Genomic DNA, 17,251 nt, shown 5'->3' with positions numbered 1-17,251 from the left:
TGCATGGATTAGTTTGTTTCCTGTTTTTGCATTGTGTGTAGGCTGTTTGGTTTGGTATAATAGTTGGGCAGAACTCACAGGTGGACTGACCACCTGTGAATTCTGGGGGATTACTGAAAGACCGTAGTTCTGGCCCAATCCGCATTGAATTAAGTTGATAAATCTATGAATTCATATTGTATAATATAATATAATATCAGCGACCCTGGGTTCAAATCTTCTTCCCTTTTTTGGTAAATTAGACTCCTGCTTAACCAGGATGGGCCTAGTTGGACTGTAAATAACCCTAATTTGTATTAGTTGTATTGTATACAATCTGTTGTTTACCTGGTTTGGATGGGGGCTACGTATAAAGCATGTATTTATAATGGCCATTATGCTTTGTTGGTGAGTCACTTTCACGTTGACAATATGGATAAAAATCTGTGAACCATTATAAAAAAATAAATTAAAAAAAACACAATATAAAAAGATTGGTTCTAAATATGGGACAAGAGAGTGAGAGAGAAGGGGCGAGCGAGAGAGGGATAGGGGCACCTTCTTGGCCTGAGCGTCGTACTCCTTCTTCAGGCTCTCCGCCGCTGTCTTCTCCTCCGCCTGCTGGTCCTCCAGGTCCAGCCGCTGCTCCCTCATCTGGATCACCATCTCAAACAGCTCCGGGTCGCAGTCTGACACACACAGGCACACACACACACACGTACATATACATACACGCACGCACGCACTCACACACACATACACACACACAGATATACAGAAACAAACTCACACAGGCAAATGCACGCATGTCCCAACACACACACACACGCACCCACGCACGAATGGGAAGCAAAACATCACCAAAACATTCTTCCACACAAAGCCTGCAGACGATAACAACATTATGCAATGTGATTATAGGAAGGCTACAAATGTCAAAGCACTAGTGAGGACAACAAACCGTATGATGACTTCTCTAGTCTCGTTTGGTCTAGTCTTTCACTCGTCTAGTCTCGTCTACACCGGTGCATTAGCGTACTGTAAAACAGCCGACCAACATGAGTGTTACAAGAGGGTAAGAGAGGACGGAAGCAGAAGTCTGGCACTGACTGGGAGGACAGACGCTGTCGTCCAGAGCAGCCTCGCCGCCGTTGGAAATGCTGTCGTCTTCATCAGAGTCTCCATCCTCCTCCTCCTCACTGTCCATCTCCTCCTCTGAACACACATATGACCATCAGGTGATTCAGGGTGCCACCACAGAACGCACTGGACATGAACACAAATGATGAATAAATACATAAAAACAACTGAGAATATACAGTGAATAAATGCAGAAAATAAACATGAGGATTTGTGAAGGAAAACGATCACATGCACTCACTCACACAAACACATCCAGACACACACACACACACACACACACACACACACACACACACACACAGCCGCAGCCTTCTCCCATTCACCTTCCTCTCCGCCCGGTTCCTTGGTTTTGACACGCTTGATCTTCTTCTTATAGACCCGAGTGAGGAAGTCTGCAAACGGGTGGTTCTTGCCCAGTAAGGCTTGGAGGGCGGCCATCATCGCCTTCTCGCTCTCCTGCAACTTTCCAATTTCCTCCTGCTTGGCTTCCAGCTGCTCCCCACACCTGTCCAGTTGGTCCTGTAGCATGGAAGAGACCAGGACCACATTGATTTATTGAGCATAGGGACGTCCGATCCTTATGCACGTGATCGGCCGTGTGTGATAACAGTGATAATAAGAAATGAAGTGTAATAAAGTGTGTGGCTCCTTGCCTCACATACATGCGGTGGATCCCGTACTGGGAGACCAACCCCCAGTGCCAGCCCCTGTCCCCGTATAGACACACACACTCACAGCGGCCACTCCGTACCATGACGCCTCTCTCGTCGTCCCTGTGCGTCTGCAGCCTTCCCTGCAGCGGGCTCTGGCTGTCCTCAAAGTCCTGCAGCAGCAGCAGCTCCTGGAAGAGCGTGACGTGCTGCAGGTCGGCCCGCTTCACCTGGCAGTCCAGCTCCAGCTTCTGGTGGCGCAGCAGGCAGAGCTCGCCGTCGAACCCGGCCCTGGCTTCAGCCATCTGGGGACACGGGAACATGGGAAATGTAGGCTTTTTTTTCGGATCAGGCAACAGAGGAGGAATGTATTCTAAAATGAATATTTTTCCGTGAAATGTTGTATGTTGATCGTCTTTAGTCCATGGTTTTAGTATGTCTTGATTCTTTTGGACATTTTCATTTAAAACCAAGATGTTGGACGACACACATGTAAAAACACAGTTTTTACGTTTATGAATATATGTATATATTTTATTTTATTTAAAATATATAAAATATATACATATACATATATACTCATCACCCTGATACAATAACAAGTAAGCAAGCTACTGAGCATGCCCAGCTCTAACCATCTTCCATCATTATGGAACGTCAACAACAGCATTGGGTCTAGACCGATAGACATATATACCTGCTCCAGAAGGCAGTCTTGCTCGTACGTCCACCGAATCTCCTGCTCCATCCTCAACTCCTTCTCAAGCTCTGTCGCGTCAGGCCTTGCCGATGGCATTGGAAAATCTTTGCTCATGACCGCAGTGTAGGGAGTCCCATCCTCTTCCTCAGCTTCGTCCTCCTCTTCCTCCTGCTCTGCTCCCAGCATCTCTTGCTCCAGCTGTTCTAGAAGACTCGGACCTTCCCCTTCCTCTGTCTGAACGGTGGGCCTGGTGAAAAAAAAAAAAGGATTGTCATAACGTATCTTAAAATGTAGATCAAATCAACTCTTCTGGGCATAAAATTCCCCCAAAAGTTGGGCCATTGACATCAATGGTCAGTGATTTGTCCCATTCAAACCAGTGACGTCAATGGTTTAACTTGCACACTGTCCTTTATTTATTTGATTTCAGAAAATGGCGACGATTATAAACGACGTGTCCCCCTTTGAGGTTCTGACTACTTAGAACCATAGGGTGAAACCGAGTCGTTTGGCGGTGTCGTTCCCCACTCACCCGTCAGCTCGCAGGGCTGCGTAGCGCTCCAGGGTGGCGCGGCTGTACTGCAGCCGTCTCTCGGGCACCTCCTCTGGGTGTAGGACCAGCGGGGCCGGCACGGGGCGGAGGAGGTGCGGCGGCAGCTGCTGCCCGACCCGCTGTAGCCGCCGGGACCACCGGCGCTGTCGGGACACCAGGCGCACCTTGGCGTCCCGCAGAGCCACGACGCGAGCGTTCATCTCTGCCTTCTTGGAGTAGACCTGGGTGGGCACATGGGTGGATGGATAGTTAATGTAGGGATTCAATCAAATAGAGTTTCTTGTGTTGTCATTGCACAGTACAGGGAAACTGAGTAGTAGGAGGAATAAGGCTGGGCGATATGGTAAAAAATGTGTTTCTTATATAATATATAATAATTATTGTATGAAATGTTCAGCTTGCCAGCACGGACTGCAAGATAACGTCACCTTATTTGCAGCTGTAGTCTTACTAACTAGAATCGGATGTACAGTAAAATGATTGATTTGGCATAGTGTGTAGAAGAGGTGAGTCCTTGTACTGATCACATGACTGAATGAGCCAACAAGGTGCAACAGCAAGATGCTCCTGTTGCTACCTGTTCCTCCAGCGCCACCAGTTCGGCCCTCTTCCTATCTGCGCTCATCCTCAAGTGCTCAGGCACGCTGTAGTCCTTGTCCGTCTTCAGTTTGAAGTCTCCCATGTTCTCTATGGCCTGCTGGATGGCCAGCACGTCGGCGGGGTCCTCGCAGTTCTCATCCGGCTTGGCGGCATAACTGAAAGAGATACGATAAGAAGACCGTTTCAAACAACATTCCCAAGGGAGTCATTTCCTTTGTCCCAACAATACTGTATCAGTTGATCTTTAATAACAATGACGTTAAGCGATAATCGTCAACCTCAGCTATTTGATTCTATAAGAGAGTAATTGCTCACACCTGTGTTGTGAGAAATCCCGCCAGCGACGTCAATTCCATTTCCACAAGAGAAAAAAAGTCCATTGGCTTAATTGGACCAGGACTTTTTTTTTCTGTGAAAACAGAGTGCTTCCCCTTCTAACGGTCACAACGCCTTCTAACTCTAGCAGCCCATGTGGGTGTAGTGGTCACAACGCCTTCTAGCTTTAGCAGCCCATGTGGGTGTAGTGGTCATAACGCCTTCTAACTCTAGCAGCCCATGTGGGTGTAGTGGTCACAACGCCTTCTAACTCTACCAGCCCATGTGGGTGTAGTGGTCACAACGCCTTCTGGCTCTAGCAGCCCATGTGGGTGTAGTGGTCATAACGCCTTCTAACTCTAGCAGCCCATGTGGGTGTAGCGGTCACAACGCCTTCTGGCTCTAGCAGCCCATGTGGGTGTAGCGGTCACAATGCAAAGCTCACAGTTCGGCCCACTTCTTCTTCCAGGTGTCGATCTGCGCCTGGGCTCGCTTGGCCTTCTCGGTCGCACGCTGGAGCCTCTCTGCCTGCAAGCCGGCCATCTTGGGGCCCCCAGGCGTCCCCGTGGAGAGCTGGGAGGCGTGCGGTCTCTCTCCGGCTGCTGTCAGGACACACACCCACTCTGCATTATTCCAAGCACAGCTTTTTGTCCAGAGGTAGATATTTGAACAATGTTTTTTGATGATATGATGATATGAGCATGCCCGACGTCGTAAGTGATGAGTCTAGCATATAACAGTATGAGTTAAAGCAGAAGTACTCTTGCTGTTGTGCGAGTACATGATGTATTTGGTAGATTTTATTTCCTGTATTCTGGTGCATTTTGAAGATGGCCACTACCTATTACCTACTATTCATTCAGATTCATAGCCTACATCCTGACTTGCAGGGCCTAAGCTTACCCATTGTTGTTATTATGATATTGAAGCAAATCATGATCACTGTCCTATAGCGTCCATTTTTGTGTCTCAATGGCTATTTCAAATGCAGTTAGAAATATGGGACAGTTCATATTGTTTATATGCTACAGGCCGAAAGACTAAATTAATATGGAACTTACTTGCTCCTTTTAAGTATAACATTGCTTGGGGAGTCCAATTCCTCCACTGAAATGGGTGGAAAGTGCTTTTACAACTCTCTCCTAGTTAGCGATCCATCTCTTCTCTGCTGTAGTTGTGTTGTGTTGCTGAGGGAGGTAGCCTATTTGATTGATTCGCTGAATTATCCAATCGTGTGGTGATAAAAAAAAAAAAAGAAAAGCCATACCATTGGCCAGGGGCACACACTGGTGCGCCCCGATGGCGATTTTTTTTGCGCCAATGAAAAACCGTCTCTGCTTGATAGACAGCAAAAAGTTTGTGAGCTTACGTTGACTTCAACTTGGCCAGCGCCCCTGACCTGAAGGAGGGCTTTATTTCAAATGACCAATAACTAGCGTAGCCCAAGACGTTCAGACGCATTTAAATGGTTGCTGGCAGTTGCAAGTACGGTCTATCACATAATTAAATAAGGATAAACGCTATGTATTTTTGTTGATTTATTTCGTATGTATAATAGTTTATTCAAAGTTGGCAGATATATTCGAGTGAATATTTCACGGAGGGGCTGCGCCCTAGCGCCCTCTATTGACCAGCCGCAACTGCTATAGATATGTTGATATAGATAGATATAGATAAGTATATTTATTTTATTCATTAAATGAACAGCTGGATACATATTTGAACATTTTCTATTTGAACATTCTGTATATTTTTAAGTGGAAATTTCAAAGTTCTCAGTTACAAAGTGTTTCTTTGGAGAGAAATGCTTAATAAATGCACCACTTTTTCAAACTCAAAAATAATCAGTTGAATAATTGTGATCTAATATCGACCAAAATAATCGTGAATATGATTTTGTCCATAATCGAGCAGCCCTAGATATAGATATAGGTATAAACAGATATACATATCACCGTCTTTCCTGCCGGCATCTTTCCCGGGCTCCGCCCTGGACCCCCTGCGGCCCTGCATGCCGGGCTGTCCCAGGCCGACCCAGGCCCCCCCGGCTCCAGCGCCCCCGTGCTCTCTGACCTCCGACGGGGCCGGCAGGCGGTATGTGCTGACGCGGTGCTCACTGTCAACGGCTGACACCGTTATCGTGTCCCACGACGCCGCGTCCCGGAATCTACCAGGATGGCGTTGCAGAGAAGGAAGGGAGTTAACAGGAACACCATTACTAAATGATTACTAGACCATTAGTTAACTGTCAGGGGTTTATTAGGTATGTTTTCTTATAAAATGTGGATAGATGTCGCACCACTGTTTTACAGGGCGTAGGAATGTCTCAGCTGCCCACAGACATACACCCGAGTGTGTGTGTGGGATTACAGAGTTGTGTGGTGTGTGTGTGTGTGTGTGTGTGTGTGTGTATGTGAGTTTGTTGAATATAACAAACTGGGTTAACCTAGCAATTGTAAGTGCTTGGCACATGTTTCTATGAACATCCTTCATTTACCGACAGCGATATATTGTTGTTTCTAGGGATAAAAGCATCTGCTAAATGCCCTAAATGTGAATGTAAATTATTGAGTTGTGTGATTATAGAGTTGTGTGTTGTGTACGTGTGTGTGATAATAGAGGTGTGTGTTGTGTAAGTGTGTGTGATTATAGAGGTGTGTGTTGTAAATGTGTGTGTGATTATATACTTCTGTGTTGTGTGTGTGATTATAGAGGTGTGTTGTGTTTGTGTGTGTGATTATAGAGCTGTGTGTTGTGTGTTGTGTGTGTGATTATAGAGGTGTGTGTTGTGTATGTGTGTGATTATAGAGTTGTGTGTTGTGTATGTATGTATGTGTGATTATAGAGTTGTAGAGTTGTGTGTTTTGTATGTGTGTGTGATTATAGAGTTGTGTTGTGTGTGTGTGTGATTATAGAGTTGTGTGTTGTATGTGTGATTATAGAGGTGTGTGTTGTGTATGTGTATGATTATAGAGTTGTATGTTGTGTGTGTGTGTGTGTGAGATTATAGAGGTGTGTGTCGTGTATGTGTGTGTGATTATAGAGTTGTGTGTTGGGTTTGTGTGTGTGATTATAGAGTTGTGTGTTGTGTGTGTGTGTCTGTGTGTGATTATAGAGGTGTGTGTTGTGTGTGTGATTATAGAGGTGTGTGTCGTGAATGTGTGTGTGATTATAGAGTTGTGTGTTGTGTGTGTGTGTGTGTGTGTGTCTGTGTGTGATTATAGAGGTGTGTGTCGTGTATGTGTGTGTGATTATAGAGTTGTGTGTTGTGTGTGTGATTATAGAGTTGTGTGTTGTGTGTGTGATTATAGAGTTGTGTGTTGTGTGTGTGATTATAGAGGTGTGTGTCGTGTATGTGTGTGTGATTATAGAGGTGTGTGTCGTGTATGTGTGTGTGATTATAGAGTTGTGTGTTGTGTGTGTGATTATAGAGTTGTGTGTTGTGTGTGTGGGGTCACCGTTGCTGCAGTTTCTCCAGGGCGATGCGGTTGCGCTCCTGCTCCCAGGCCAGCTCTCTCCTGGTGGACGCCAGCCGCTCCTCCGTCTGCCTCGCCATCGCATCGCGCATCTGCCTCTCCTCAAACTCCTGAACGCACACACACACACACACACACACTGTGTATGATTTGATGTTATATTTCTGCTGAATTTGTTAGTGAAGCGGTTTCGATTTGATCATTCCATCCCTCTTTCAGTCCACGAGAAGTGACGTGCTAGTGATGTCATCACAATGAAGATGATGATGATGTTTTGATTTTGCCTTGCTTCTGCAATGTCTCAATCACCTCCTGTGGGCGGAGCATTGTGGCTACGAGTTACTGACTGGCTCTCCCTGATGGTTGGCACCGCCCCCACTCATATAAAGCCGAGCGGAAGATGGCGGCTCACTCTCTCTCGCGCTCGTCATGAATACAGACGCTGGCACACCCGTACTTTCAGTTACATATTGTTAACTTTGTTAAATACATTATTTGTTTTACCTTGGTGGTTACTTTCTGCACGTTAAGACTAGGATCAGTAATGGTATCCATTTAGCTTACCCGGAAGACGCAGTGTTTAATTTTGCCCGCTCTGCGAGTTGTGCGTCGGGCACGGGAGTGAGGTAAGCTGTACCACCCAGGAAGTAAGCGTGAGGTTTTTCCTTTCTATTTTTCCTTTACTGTCATGTGGTAACCACCTTTGCTTTTTCTGTTGACAGGGTTTTTGCTGTTACTTGTTTCACTTGCGTGGAACTGTAAGATCATTGTTTCAACCAGTAAAAACATTGCTTTTCCCTGCAAACCCTGTCGTCAGAGTCTGTTGGGTTGAGTATGTTGGGTTGTCCAAATCTGCTGATAAATGTATCTTGGACATTGTAACAATAATATAATGACCAAAGATTTCAGGGACCAAAGCCAATGAGGTGAGATTAGCTAAGTGTGTGTGTGTGTGTGTGTGTGTACCGTGCAGGGCAGGCGAACACGCTCCGGCAGGCTGTCGTTCATCCGTAGCAGGTCCCTGAAGCGGCTCCGCAGCTGGGCCATCTCCCCACGCTGCTCCGTCTTGCTGGCCTCCGCCTGCTGCTTCACTCGGTCGGACTCCAGCCGCTGCTTAGCCGTCTCAATGCTGAGAGAGAGACAGAGATGGAGAGAGAGAGACAGAGACAGAGAGAGAGACAGAGAGAGAGAGACAGAGAGAGAGAGAGAGATACACAGAGAGATGAAGAGACAGGGATGAAGAGACAGAGCGAGAGCGATAAGAGAGAGAGAGAGACACACACATACAGACACACACACACACACACAGAAACACACACAGAGGAGAGATCGATGGAAACAACAGATAATAATTTAGTCAAACAACATTTTTTTCAACAAACTTAGATTTTTTGCTGACATCGGTTCTTTTGAGAGAGAGAGAGAGAGAGAGAGAGAGAGAGAGAGAGAGAGAGAGAGAGAGAGAAGGATGGGGAGAAGGAGGGCATGAGATAAGGATTAGAACAGGGGGGAACTGTCTGCCTAGTGACAGTGAATGAACGCCTCACCTGTATGCCGCTGCGTCCTCAATATCTGCCACCTGTCCCTCCGTCTCGACACCCTCCTGTCACAAAGTCATATATATATATAGATAGATATAGATAGATAAATACAAAGCATCATGAGGTCACACTTTGATTGACGGGCGAGGTGGAAGAGGAGTGTGTGTGTGTGTGTGTGTGTGTGTGTGTGTGTGTGTGTGTGTGTGGAGGGGGGTTTGGTAGTACCCTGGGCGAGGGCACCTTAGCCCTGGGACCCCAGCTGGGCTCACGGCTTCCGGGCGGGCCGTCCTCCCGGGGGAGGGGCACGCCGAGGGAGAAGATGTTGCCGTCGTCGCCCGCCGTCAGCACGAAGCGGCCGTCGTGACTGAAGCGAGTGTGCCGCAGTTGGCCGTACTGGTTGTCGTGGAGACTGAGGGCCCAGTAGGCCCCCAGGGAGGACAGGCTCCGCTGGTCTCCTCCTGGGCCCAGCGGGTACGCCCGCAGGACCCCCGAGTGCATCCCACACAGCATCAGCTGCTGGTCGTTGCTGGGAGGCAGAGAGGATGGAGGGGGGGAGGCAGAGAGGTGGGAGAGAGGAGGGTGAGAGGAGGGATGATGTGAATGGGCCTTATTTTATATTATTAACCTCCTGCCGGCAGGAAAGACGGTGATATGTATATCTATTTATACCTTTATCTATATCTAAGGCTGCTTGATTATGGACAAAATCATATTCATGATTATTTTGGTCAATATTAGATCACGATTATTCAACTGATTATTTTTGAGAAGGTAGAGAGGAGGGAGAGAGGAGGGGGAGAGAGGAGGGTGGTGAAGTGTGTCGAAGTTAGATTGTATAGAAGATAGAAGAAAAATAACTATTGGACTTAATCCTTTTTTCCGCCTTGATTTTTCTTCATCTTTCTACAAATTCCCCCCCCCCCCATAATCGTACCAGAGGGTCCCTTCTTCTATTCATACTTTGCACGTGACGTCACAACCACTGGCTGGCGGGCAAGAACTCCAGCAACAGTCGAGTCGAGCTGATACTGTCGGTGGAAAAGCGGCATAACCTAATCAGGGCGTCGCCAGTTTTACCACACGAACGGTCCTTAGGTTCCTCTCAGTCCAAATACCGCCATGATGGAAAGATTAGTTCAACGGACGGGAGCATTTGTGCCAGGCATACACATGGCAAACTGACAAATTAGACATTTATTTTTGTACGGAATCTCCCTGCTTCTGAAATGCGCGAACATCTCCGCCCAGCGCTCATTCCACTGTGCAGATTAAATCGCGCAGCATTCTGTAACAGCAACTGTGCGATCATCCCTGCCCTCACACATTGTTGAAATCATATGCTGGATGCTTTAATCTTTCTATGTGTATTTTAGTGAATGATCGGGCTATAATAAGACCACATTGGCTATGTAATCGCGGACAAAAGGGGACATTTCATAGTGGATGGTGGAATAGTAACATTCACCTTTGCTTTGAATATGAAGATATTCCTGTTTTTCACCTCCCATACGACAGCATTGTTAACCCATCCGTAGGCTTTCAATTGTTGTTCTTTATTCTTTATTTCAAGGATAGCCCCTTGAGATGTATCATCTCATTTTCGAGGGGGTCCTTAATTGTTAGTTGTGCGGTATAAGGTGACGGATTCTCTATGAGATAAATGTAAATATGAATAACCTACATCAGCGGGTGCTGTGTATGGATCACAAGTTCCGAGTATGTTTATCTTCTCTTCGTATCTAATTTCAACATTTTGTGACAAATGGTCTAAATAGTTGATTTATTTAAGTATGGGAAATCTGCAAGGCTGCAATTCCCCTGGTTGGCCGTTGTTCGTCGCCATTTTGCCAGCGTTTGTTGCCCTCCAGGTATCCAAGGTAGTCACGTGACCGCAAAGTATGAATAGCTCCTCATCAGTCTGGCCACACCACTGGCTGTGAGAGAGCTGGGCAAGCTGGGTTTGGGTACCTGAAGGAAACGGTGTGGATGGGGTCGTTGTCTGCATTGTGAACCGCCAGGAATGCGAAGGGCTCGTCCCGGGGCTTGTCCTGGGGGTCCCGGTCTTGGTCCTCCTCAGAGAACCTGCAGTGGTACAGGAAGCCTGAGTCGTAGCCCCCCTGGAAGAATTAGTGTTGGTTTATTAGGAGGTCCGTTCTTTCAGCTCTACTCTCTATCAGTGTTCACGGCGCGCCTTGCGGTGCAACGCAGTGTGTGGCAGGCAGCCTTACCATGGACAACCAGAACATGCCGGGCTCAGAGCGGAAGCCACAGTGCAGAGGACTAGGGGGCTCAGGGATGAAGATAGAAGGTAGGTCTTCTTTGTCCTCCTCCTCCTGCTGCTCCTCCTCGGTGGGCTCTCTGCCCTGCTCCTTTGCCTTCTCCCGCCGCTCCTCGCTCTTGATCCTCCTCACTTCCTTAATAACTCGGCGACGGGCCACTTCTTCGTCCCTCTGAAGATCACACATGCACACACACACACACACACACACACACACACACACACACACACACACACACACAAACACACACAGTGATTCTGATTTTCTTGTTTCCCTTGTGTTTTGTATTGCTATTTCACTTTGATAAGATTCAGGTCTGTATTATTCCACCAGTTTACATAACAGAGAACATAGAAGCACATAAACACACACAACAACACATGAGACATCAGGGAGTGAGTTTGTGGAGGGCATTAAGGGCAAAGGGCACAATGCTCTTCCCAAACTGAGAATTGGTCTAAATCAGTGGCCTGTATCTGAGGCCGGCCAGAAGGAGGGTGACGGTGGGGGGTAGAGGCATGTCTTATGGTGAGGTTGACGGAGAAAACTACCTTAATGCGAGACTTGATGCTCCTGAAGTGGAAGGTTCTGGTGGGTAGCCCAGACAGCTGGTACGTCTTAGCTGTATTCTGGGTCACCGACTCGGGAGGCTGCACCTCCACCACATGGCCACTTCGACAAAACACCAGGAGAGTACTCTTGCACTGAGGACGAAAATACACAAAAAAACACCCCATGGTAAGAGACCTAGCATGAAACACACGCAGAAGAGTTTGGACCTTTGAGGTTTTTTAAAAGTTGGTGGAGGGGGAGACATCGTCAGATGACGTACGTCAGAGTACGGGGACCACTCCAGCCCCTGGACCGGTCCCGGGACATTGATGAGACCAATGGGCTTGTACTCCTCCCCAACGGCGAAGAAGAACACGGTGCCTTCGGCGCTCTGCAGGCAAACACAAGACAGGTCCAAGGAAAGACAATCTTTATACGGCAATAAAGTGCCATCAGCTGTCATCACTGACATGTGCGTGGAATCCGAATTAGGGTGCCGGTTGTCTGACAGCATACACCCATAGACACCCATAGAGATAGAAAAAAGATTGATGTATCGTTTGCATTGTCTATATTTCTGTTTACTGTGTTAAAATGATATGAAAACCTGATGAATTAAACTGAACAGAACGGCTGGTGTTTCTATTCACACTGCAGCCCAATGGCCTCACCCCTGTGGCCAACACCTCCCCGTTGCGTTCGTACGCGATGGCGGTCACAGGTGAATTGTGGGGCTTCAGGGCCTGTTTGAGACGTAGCTCCGCATCCCCGCTACCCGCCAGTGCATGCAGCCCCTGGGAGTCGCACACCTCCAGCAGCCGCACAACGCCATCCTGGAAGCCCGTCACCAGCAAACCTCCTTTCTCGTTCACCTGCTCACAGTGACAACTCATCAGCATGCAGGCACACGCACACATGCACACGCAAAGAGCTTGTGGCCAACACACAGACTAGGGTATGGCAGGGTCGTCTTCTGTGTTTCTTTCTCCATACTATGATGGAAAATTTAGTGTTGAGGCAGTATGTGCATTCGTCGCATGCGGTTTGCTATATGAATCGCAAACACACACACACACACACACACACACACACACACACACACACACACAGACACACGCATACCAAAGACGGAGCCCAGATGAGGGCCGTCCCGCCTTGTTTGAATTGGCTGCAGGTCAGTTCTGTTTTCGCCAAAAAGTCAAAAACCTTTACAGAGCCTGTGGAAGAGATGGAAGCATATGTACGTCATTCTTCATTGTCTGTGTGCGTGCGTGCGTGCGTGTGTGTGTCGTAGAGCTACTACACTCACAGTCCAGAGCGGTAGTGGCCATCAGGTGACTTGCACTGGAGACGTCCATTCCCTGGATGACCCCAGCATGACAGGAGTACAGACACTTGGGCTCCTCAGACTTCAGACACAAAACACACATGGAAGAGGAATACTGTACTTCAAAGGGGGTACCATGAATGAATGTTTTTTTTTCCCACACCATGGTCATGATGGGGTCAGCTCTTCTGCAATTCAGCTGAGTGTTATGGTTTCATCATCATCATCATCATCACCATCACCAGATGACTAATTTCCACCTCTGATTTCACCTCTGAGAGGAAAATATGATTAAATTTGCAGCACACTCACAATATTGGAGAAGGAGAGATCCAGTTTCCAAATTCCCCCATGAGAATCCTAGACGGTGAAAATAAGCAGAGATAACATTGGCACTGGCGGTTTTGAGACAAAGGCAACTTTTTGTGTAGTTAACCATTGATTGACTAAAAAGGTAAAATAATAACTGTTGCGGTTTCGATGTCATCGTTTATTTTTTGTGCCAGCAACAACGAAAGCATTTGAACATAAAATGTACGCCCATTTCAGAAAACCAGCCCTGAGCAAGGGCCGGTGACCTTTGCCCTCTGACCTGTGCAAACCAGATGGAAGAGTCTTGCACGGAGCTCTTGACCAGGGAGCAGAGGCTGGCGTCCCCTCCGATCAGGAGCTCGTTCATGGGCTCCATCTCAAACAGGCCGCTGTCGTTGCTTGCGTTGGCGCCGTTGATGATCTCAAAGTCCCACGTCTACAGCGACGAGAAAGTAACACACCGTTTGTAATGGAATGTATTTCAATAACTTCACATACACACAAGCACTTTTTGTTTGTAATATGACCAAGTAATATGATCATTTGAGTAAACACTAACTGCTACAAATATACAGTAAAAGTACCAAGTATGATATTTCCATGATGGCCATATATAGTCACTTTTATTGTGAAAGGACCTGTGAAAGAATGCAGCCTACCCTGATAGCTCCATCCGCTCCTATAGACATGAGCTCGCCCTTGTCCAGGGAAAGCTGCTGGATGGTCCCTGCGTGGCAGGTTTTCTTGTCCTTGCGACAGACCTCCACCTTGATCAGACCCCCGTCCCACACCAGCATGTTGCCCCACTTTGAGCCCGACACCACCTGCCAGACACAGTGCATTAACATAAGGACAGGTATCTTAGTCCATAAGGCCATCATGGGCTCTATCCACCGAGCTGACGTCTTGGATTGTAAACCACCTGCTACCTGGGAGAGGGGTTCCCCACCCAGCTAGCGTTTCGAACCAACGGACCCAAGATGACTGCTCTGTGAATAAGGCCCATGGTGCAAATTTAAAAGAGGAATAATGAATGACACGAAAGCCTAAACTACTTTGACAAAATCGATTTTGTTCCTTTGTCCGTCGATTCATTACAACGATATAAAGCTAAAGATCATTACCACTTAACAACATTTTACATTTATTTTAGGGTATGTAATAGGAAATGGAAAAGCTGCTCACACTCACACACCTTTCCATCTGGCAGTTCCACGTAGCATTCAATGTCAGTGAGGGGTGTCTTCCAAAACATTCCCAGAAGTCCTTGCAGCTTGAGGCCAGTAAACGTGCTGGCCATTTTCCAAAATCTATTTGAACAAAAAATCACATAGAGTAGAGTAGACTTTTTTTTTTGGAATCAAGTCAACAAACAACATAGATATGTAGTGTGCGTATATGCGCAACAATGTCTCTATTACTATATGCTAATATGCATAGACTAGTCATCGCCACTTGCTTGATGTGTCCAGATCCTGAGGTGGTCATATGTGCTGGGTTTTCTGGCGAGAAGGTAACTCTGTAGACCTTCTGGGAGAAGGCCTTGCAGCGCAACACCACCTGCTCGTGTTTCCAGTCCCAAAGGGTCAGCATGTAGTCGGGTGCGCTACCCACACTGGCCAACAGGGAGCCGTCAGGGCTGAAATCCACGTAACTGTACGCTAGACCGGTACCACCTAAAAGACACAAAGAAGCTCATTCTAACTCGGCATGACACGTGACAAGGCCTAACTATTATAGTTTGAACCTAGAAAAATAGTCCTGCATATGTTTTAAGTATACATTCTCTTTGTTCAAAGAAATCCATTGTAGAAAATGGTTTATTGAAATATTGTTTAGTGTTTTTGTTTAGTGTTAAATCAAATTGAATATCTACAATCTGTATTTGTCAGTAATTATCTACACATGCATACCTTTAGCATACATAAAGAGGATCGAAAACACAGATCAAATCATGAGAGAAAAGTGGTAAGATACAATTGACCTTATTAATGCAAGATTGGAAATTAGGGATCAGGCCATAACAATATTAGCATTGCAATGTATGGTCATCCATTGAAACATGACTCCAGTCTCGTGATACATATTGTAAACAATACATATAATATTGAAAGAGCAGCAGCTGTGATTTGCTTGGCCTACTGTACCTCTGAGGATGCGGTAGGGCTTTAGTGAGGGATATTCGTAGACCACGATATAAGGCTGGTGGCCCTTTTCCGCCACGGCAAAGTATTCTTTGCTGGGGTGGGACTATGGTGGGACACATAAACAAATACACACCTTAACAACAGAACTGACACATTTCATGAATCAAACGTCCCAAAAAAATGCAGAAATGTCAATTCAGAAGAGTAAAAGCCCTACCTATATTAACCCAATATTGTTCAATATAAATATATCAGAGTTTTCTATTTAGCACTCGTTGCATGTAAATATGAATAGGACTGATGATGACAGACATCCAACAAGTCATAAAAGGTGTTTGCAGTCTGGCCCATCAAACACCTTTTAGAAGACAACAACAAAACTTCATCCGATAACCGGCAAGCAACGGGCATTTATTGTGTGTTGGTGTTTGCTGTGGCGGTGTTCAAGTTCCTTTAAGGCTGCACCTCACCATGATGGCGCCGATGCCTTCACCGCTACACGAGCGAAGGTAGTGCTGCTGCTTAGTGGAAACGTCCAGCATCACCAGGACGTTCCCCGCGATGAAGGCCAGGGTGCTCTCGTCCAGCAGCTGTAGGTTGGCTCTGCGTCCACAGTCATATCCGAACGAGTGACTTCACGCACAAAGACATTTAAGGATCTAGGCTCAGTTATAGATCTGGCATCAGAATGTAGGAGGTTGAATTGTTTAAAGGTGACATATTATACCACCAGGTGTGAGTGAGTGATTTTCAAAACGGCCTGTAACGGCCTGTAACGGCTGTCACACAGACACCTGGTGGTATAATATGTCACCTTTAAGGGTACTGTTCAGACAGGCGTATCAAAGTCTAGAAGGATACGAGAGGTTTAGTAGATTCTCAGGAATGTCAGAGTCTGGCGTTGCAAAGGGTCTGGAGTGGAGTTCATCGTACTGGTAGTACATGTCGACAGGAAGCCTGGTGGCCAGAGCCTCCTCGTTCTCTGGCTGCTCTGGCGGGACCGACCTGTCAGCATCTATAGAGGGGAGTGGAGACGGTGAAGGGCTGCAGCACCAAGACTAGAAATAACTTTTACTGTGAAGGGTTTGAACACCGGGCCTTGGGTGTTTGGACTGTATGCTGCACTGGCAACTTTGTTTTCACACAGACGCACACACTCTCTCTCTCACGCTCTCACTCTCGCACAGACACACACACGCACGCACACGCACACGCACACGCACACGCACACACACACGCACACACACACACACACACACACACACACACACACACACACACACACACACACACACACATATAGACACACACAAGCAATCTTTGACTAATTGCCGTATATATCTATAACTGTATATAGTGACTAAAACACTAACGATAACTTTTCATGCAATAAACGTAAGTTACGTTGTCGATGTTGTGTTGTAGATGGCGACATTGTGTTAGTTGGTTCATTTAATCGTTAATTGAATGCGACACAAAGAGGTCTCACAATCAATCTCACAATCAATCAGAAAACACTATGCTTTTTATTTTTTTAAAGGTTAATTACCTTGTTTGGGTCCGGGTAAAACATTTGTTTGGGTCTGGGTTAAGCCATCGTCCGAGGCCATCTTTGTTTGTCGTTGCCCAGCAACCGTAACGGTCCTAACACACGTGCATATTAACCCTTTTCTATGT

The 17,251-nt window shown here is 46.7% G+C and overlaps 1 protein-coding gene across 1 annotated transcript in view; it reads right to left on the bottom strand.

Annotated features, from left to right (window-relative positions):
* cfap44 (cilia and flagella associated protein 44) overlaps positions 1 to 17,184 on the bottom strand; it is a gene marked incomplete at both ends in the record, with an annotated part of 21,089 nt that extends 3,905 nt beyond the window's left edge. The window contains 29 exons of the mRNA XM_084474918.1: positions 538 to 668; positions 1,090 to 1,194; positions 1,446 to 1,641; positions 1,874 to 2,077; positions 2,470 to 2,719; positions 3,005 to 3,246; positions 3,603 to 3,780; positions 4,386 to 4,542; positions 5,896 to 6,107; positions 7,399 to 7,526; positions 8,383 to 8,545; positions 8,964 to 9,019; positions 9,183 to 9,483; positions 10,926 to 11,074; positions 11,186 to 11,407; positions 11,788 to 11,940; positions 12,069 to 12,179; positions 12,460 to 12,660; positions 12,911 to 13,005; positions 13,098 to 13,197; positions 13,428 to 13,475; positions 13,708 to 13,863; positions 14,087 to 14,251; positions 14,623 to 14,737; positions 14,887 to 15,103; positions 15,575 to 15,677; positions 16,045 to 16,207; positions 16,436 to 16,589; positions 17,124 to 17,184. Of these exons, the coding sequence (XP_084331044.1) occupies positions 538 to 668; positions 1,090 to 1,194; positions 1,446 to 1,641; positions 1,874 to 2,077; positions 2,470 to 2,719; positions 3,005 to 3,246; positions 3,603 to 3,780; positions 4,386 to 4,542; positions 5,896 to 6,107; positions 7,399 to 7,526; positions 8,383 to 8,545; positions 8,964 to 9,019; positions 9,183 to 9,483; positions 10,926 to 11,074; positions 11,186 to 11,407; positions 11,788 to 11,940; positions 12,069 to 12,179; positions 12,460 to 12,660; positions 12,911 to 13,005; positions 13,098 to 13,197; positions 13,428 to 13,475; positions 13,708 to 13,863; positions 14,087 to 14,251; positions 14,623 to 14,737; positions 14,887 to 15,103; positions 15,575 to 15,677; positions 16,045 to 16,207; positions 16,436 to 16,589; positions 17,124 to 17,184 (4,536 nt within the window). The remainder of the gene's footprint in view (positions 1 to 537; positions 669 to 1,089; positions 1,195 to 1,445; positions 1,642 to 1,873; positions 2,078 to 2,469; positions 2,720 to 3,004; positions 3,247 to 3,602; positions 3,781 to 4,385; positions 4,543 to 5,895; positions 6,108 to 7,398; positions 7,527 to 8,382; positions 8,546 to 8,963; positions 9,020 to 9,182; positions 9,484 to 10,925; positions 11,075 to 11,185; positions 11,408 to 11,787; positions 11,941 to 12,068; positions 12,180 to 12,459; positions 12,661 to 12,910; positions 13,006 to 13,097; positions 13,198 to 13,427; positions 13,476 to 13,707; positions 13,864 to 14,086; positions 14,252 to 14,622; positions 14,738 to 14,886; positions 15,104 to 15,574; positions 15,678 to 16,044; positions 16,208 to 16,435; positions 16,590 to 17,123) is intronic.
* Between the last annotated feature and the right edge of the window lie 67 nt (positions 17,185 to 17,251).

This window comes from Micromesistius poutassou, assembly GCF_964030765.1.
Source record: "Micromesistius poutassou genome assembly, chromosome: 11".
In the NCBI taxonomy this organism is placed as follows: domain Eukaryota; kingdom Metazoa; phylum Chordata; class Actinopteri; order Gadiformes; family Gadidae; genus Micromesistius; species Micromesistius poutassou.
This window is presented reverse-complemented; position numbering and strand designations above follow the sequence as displayed.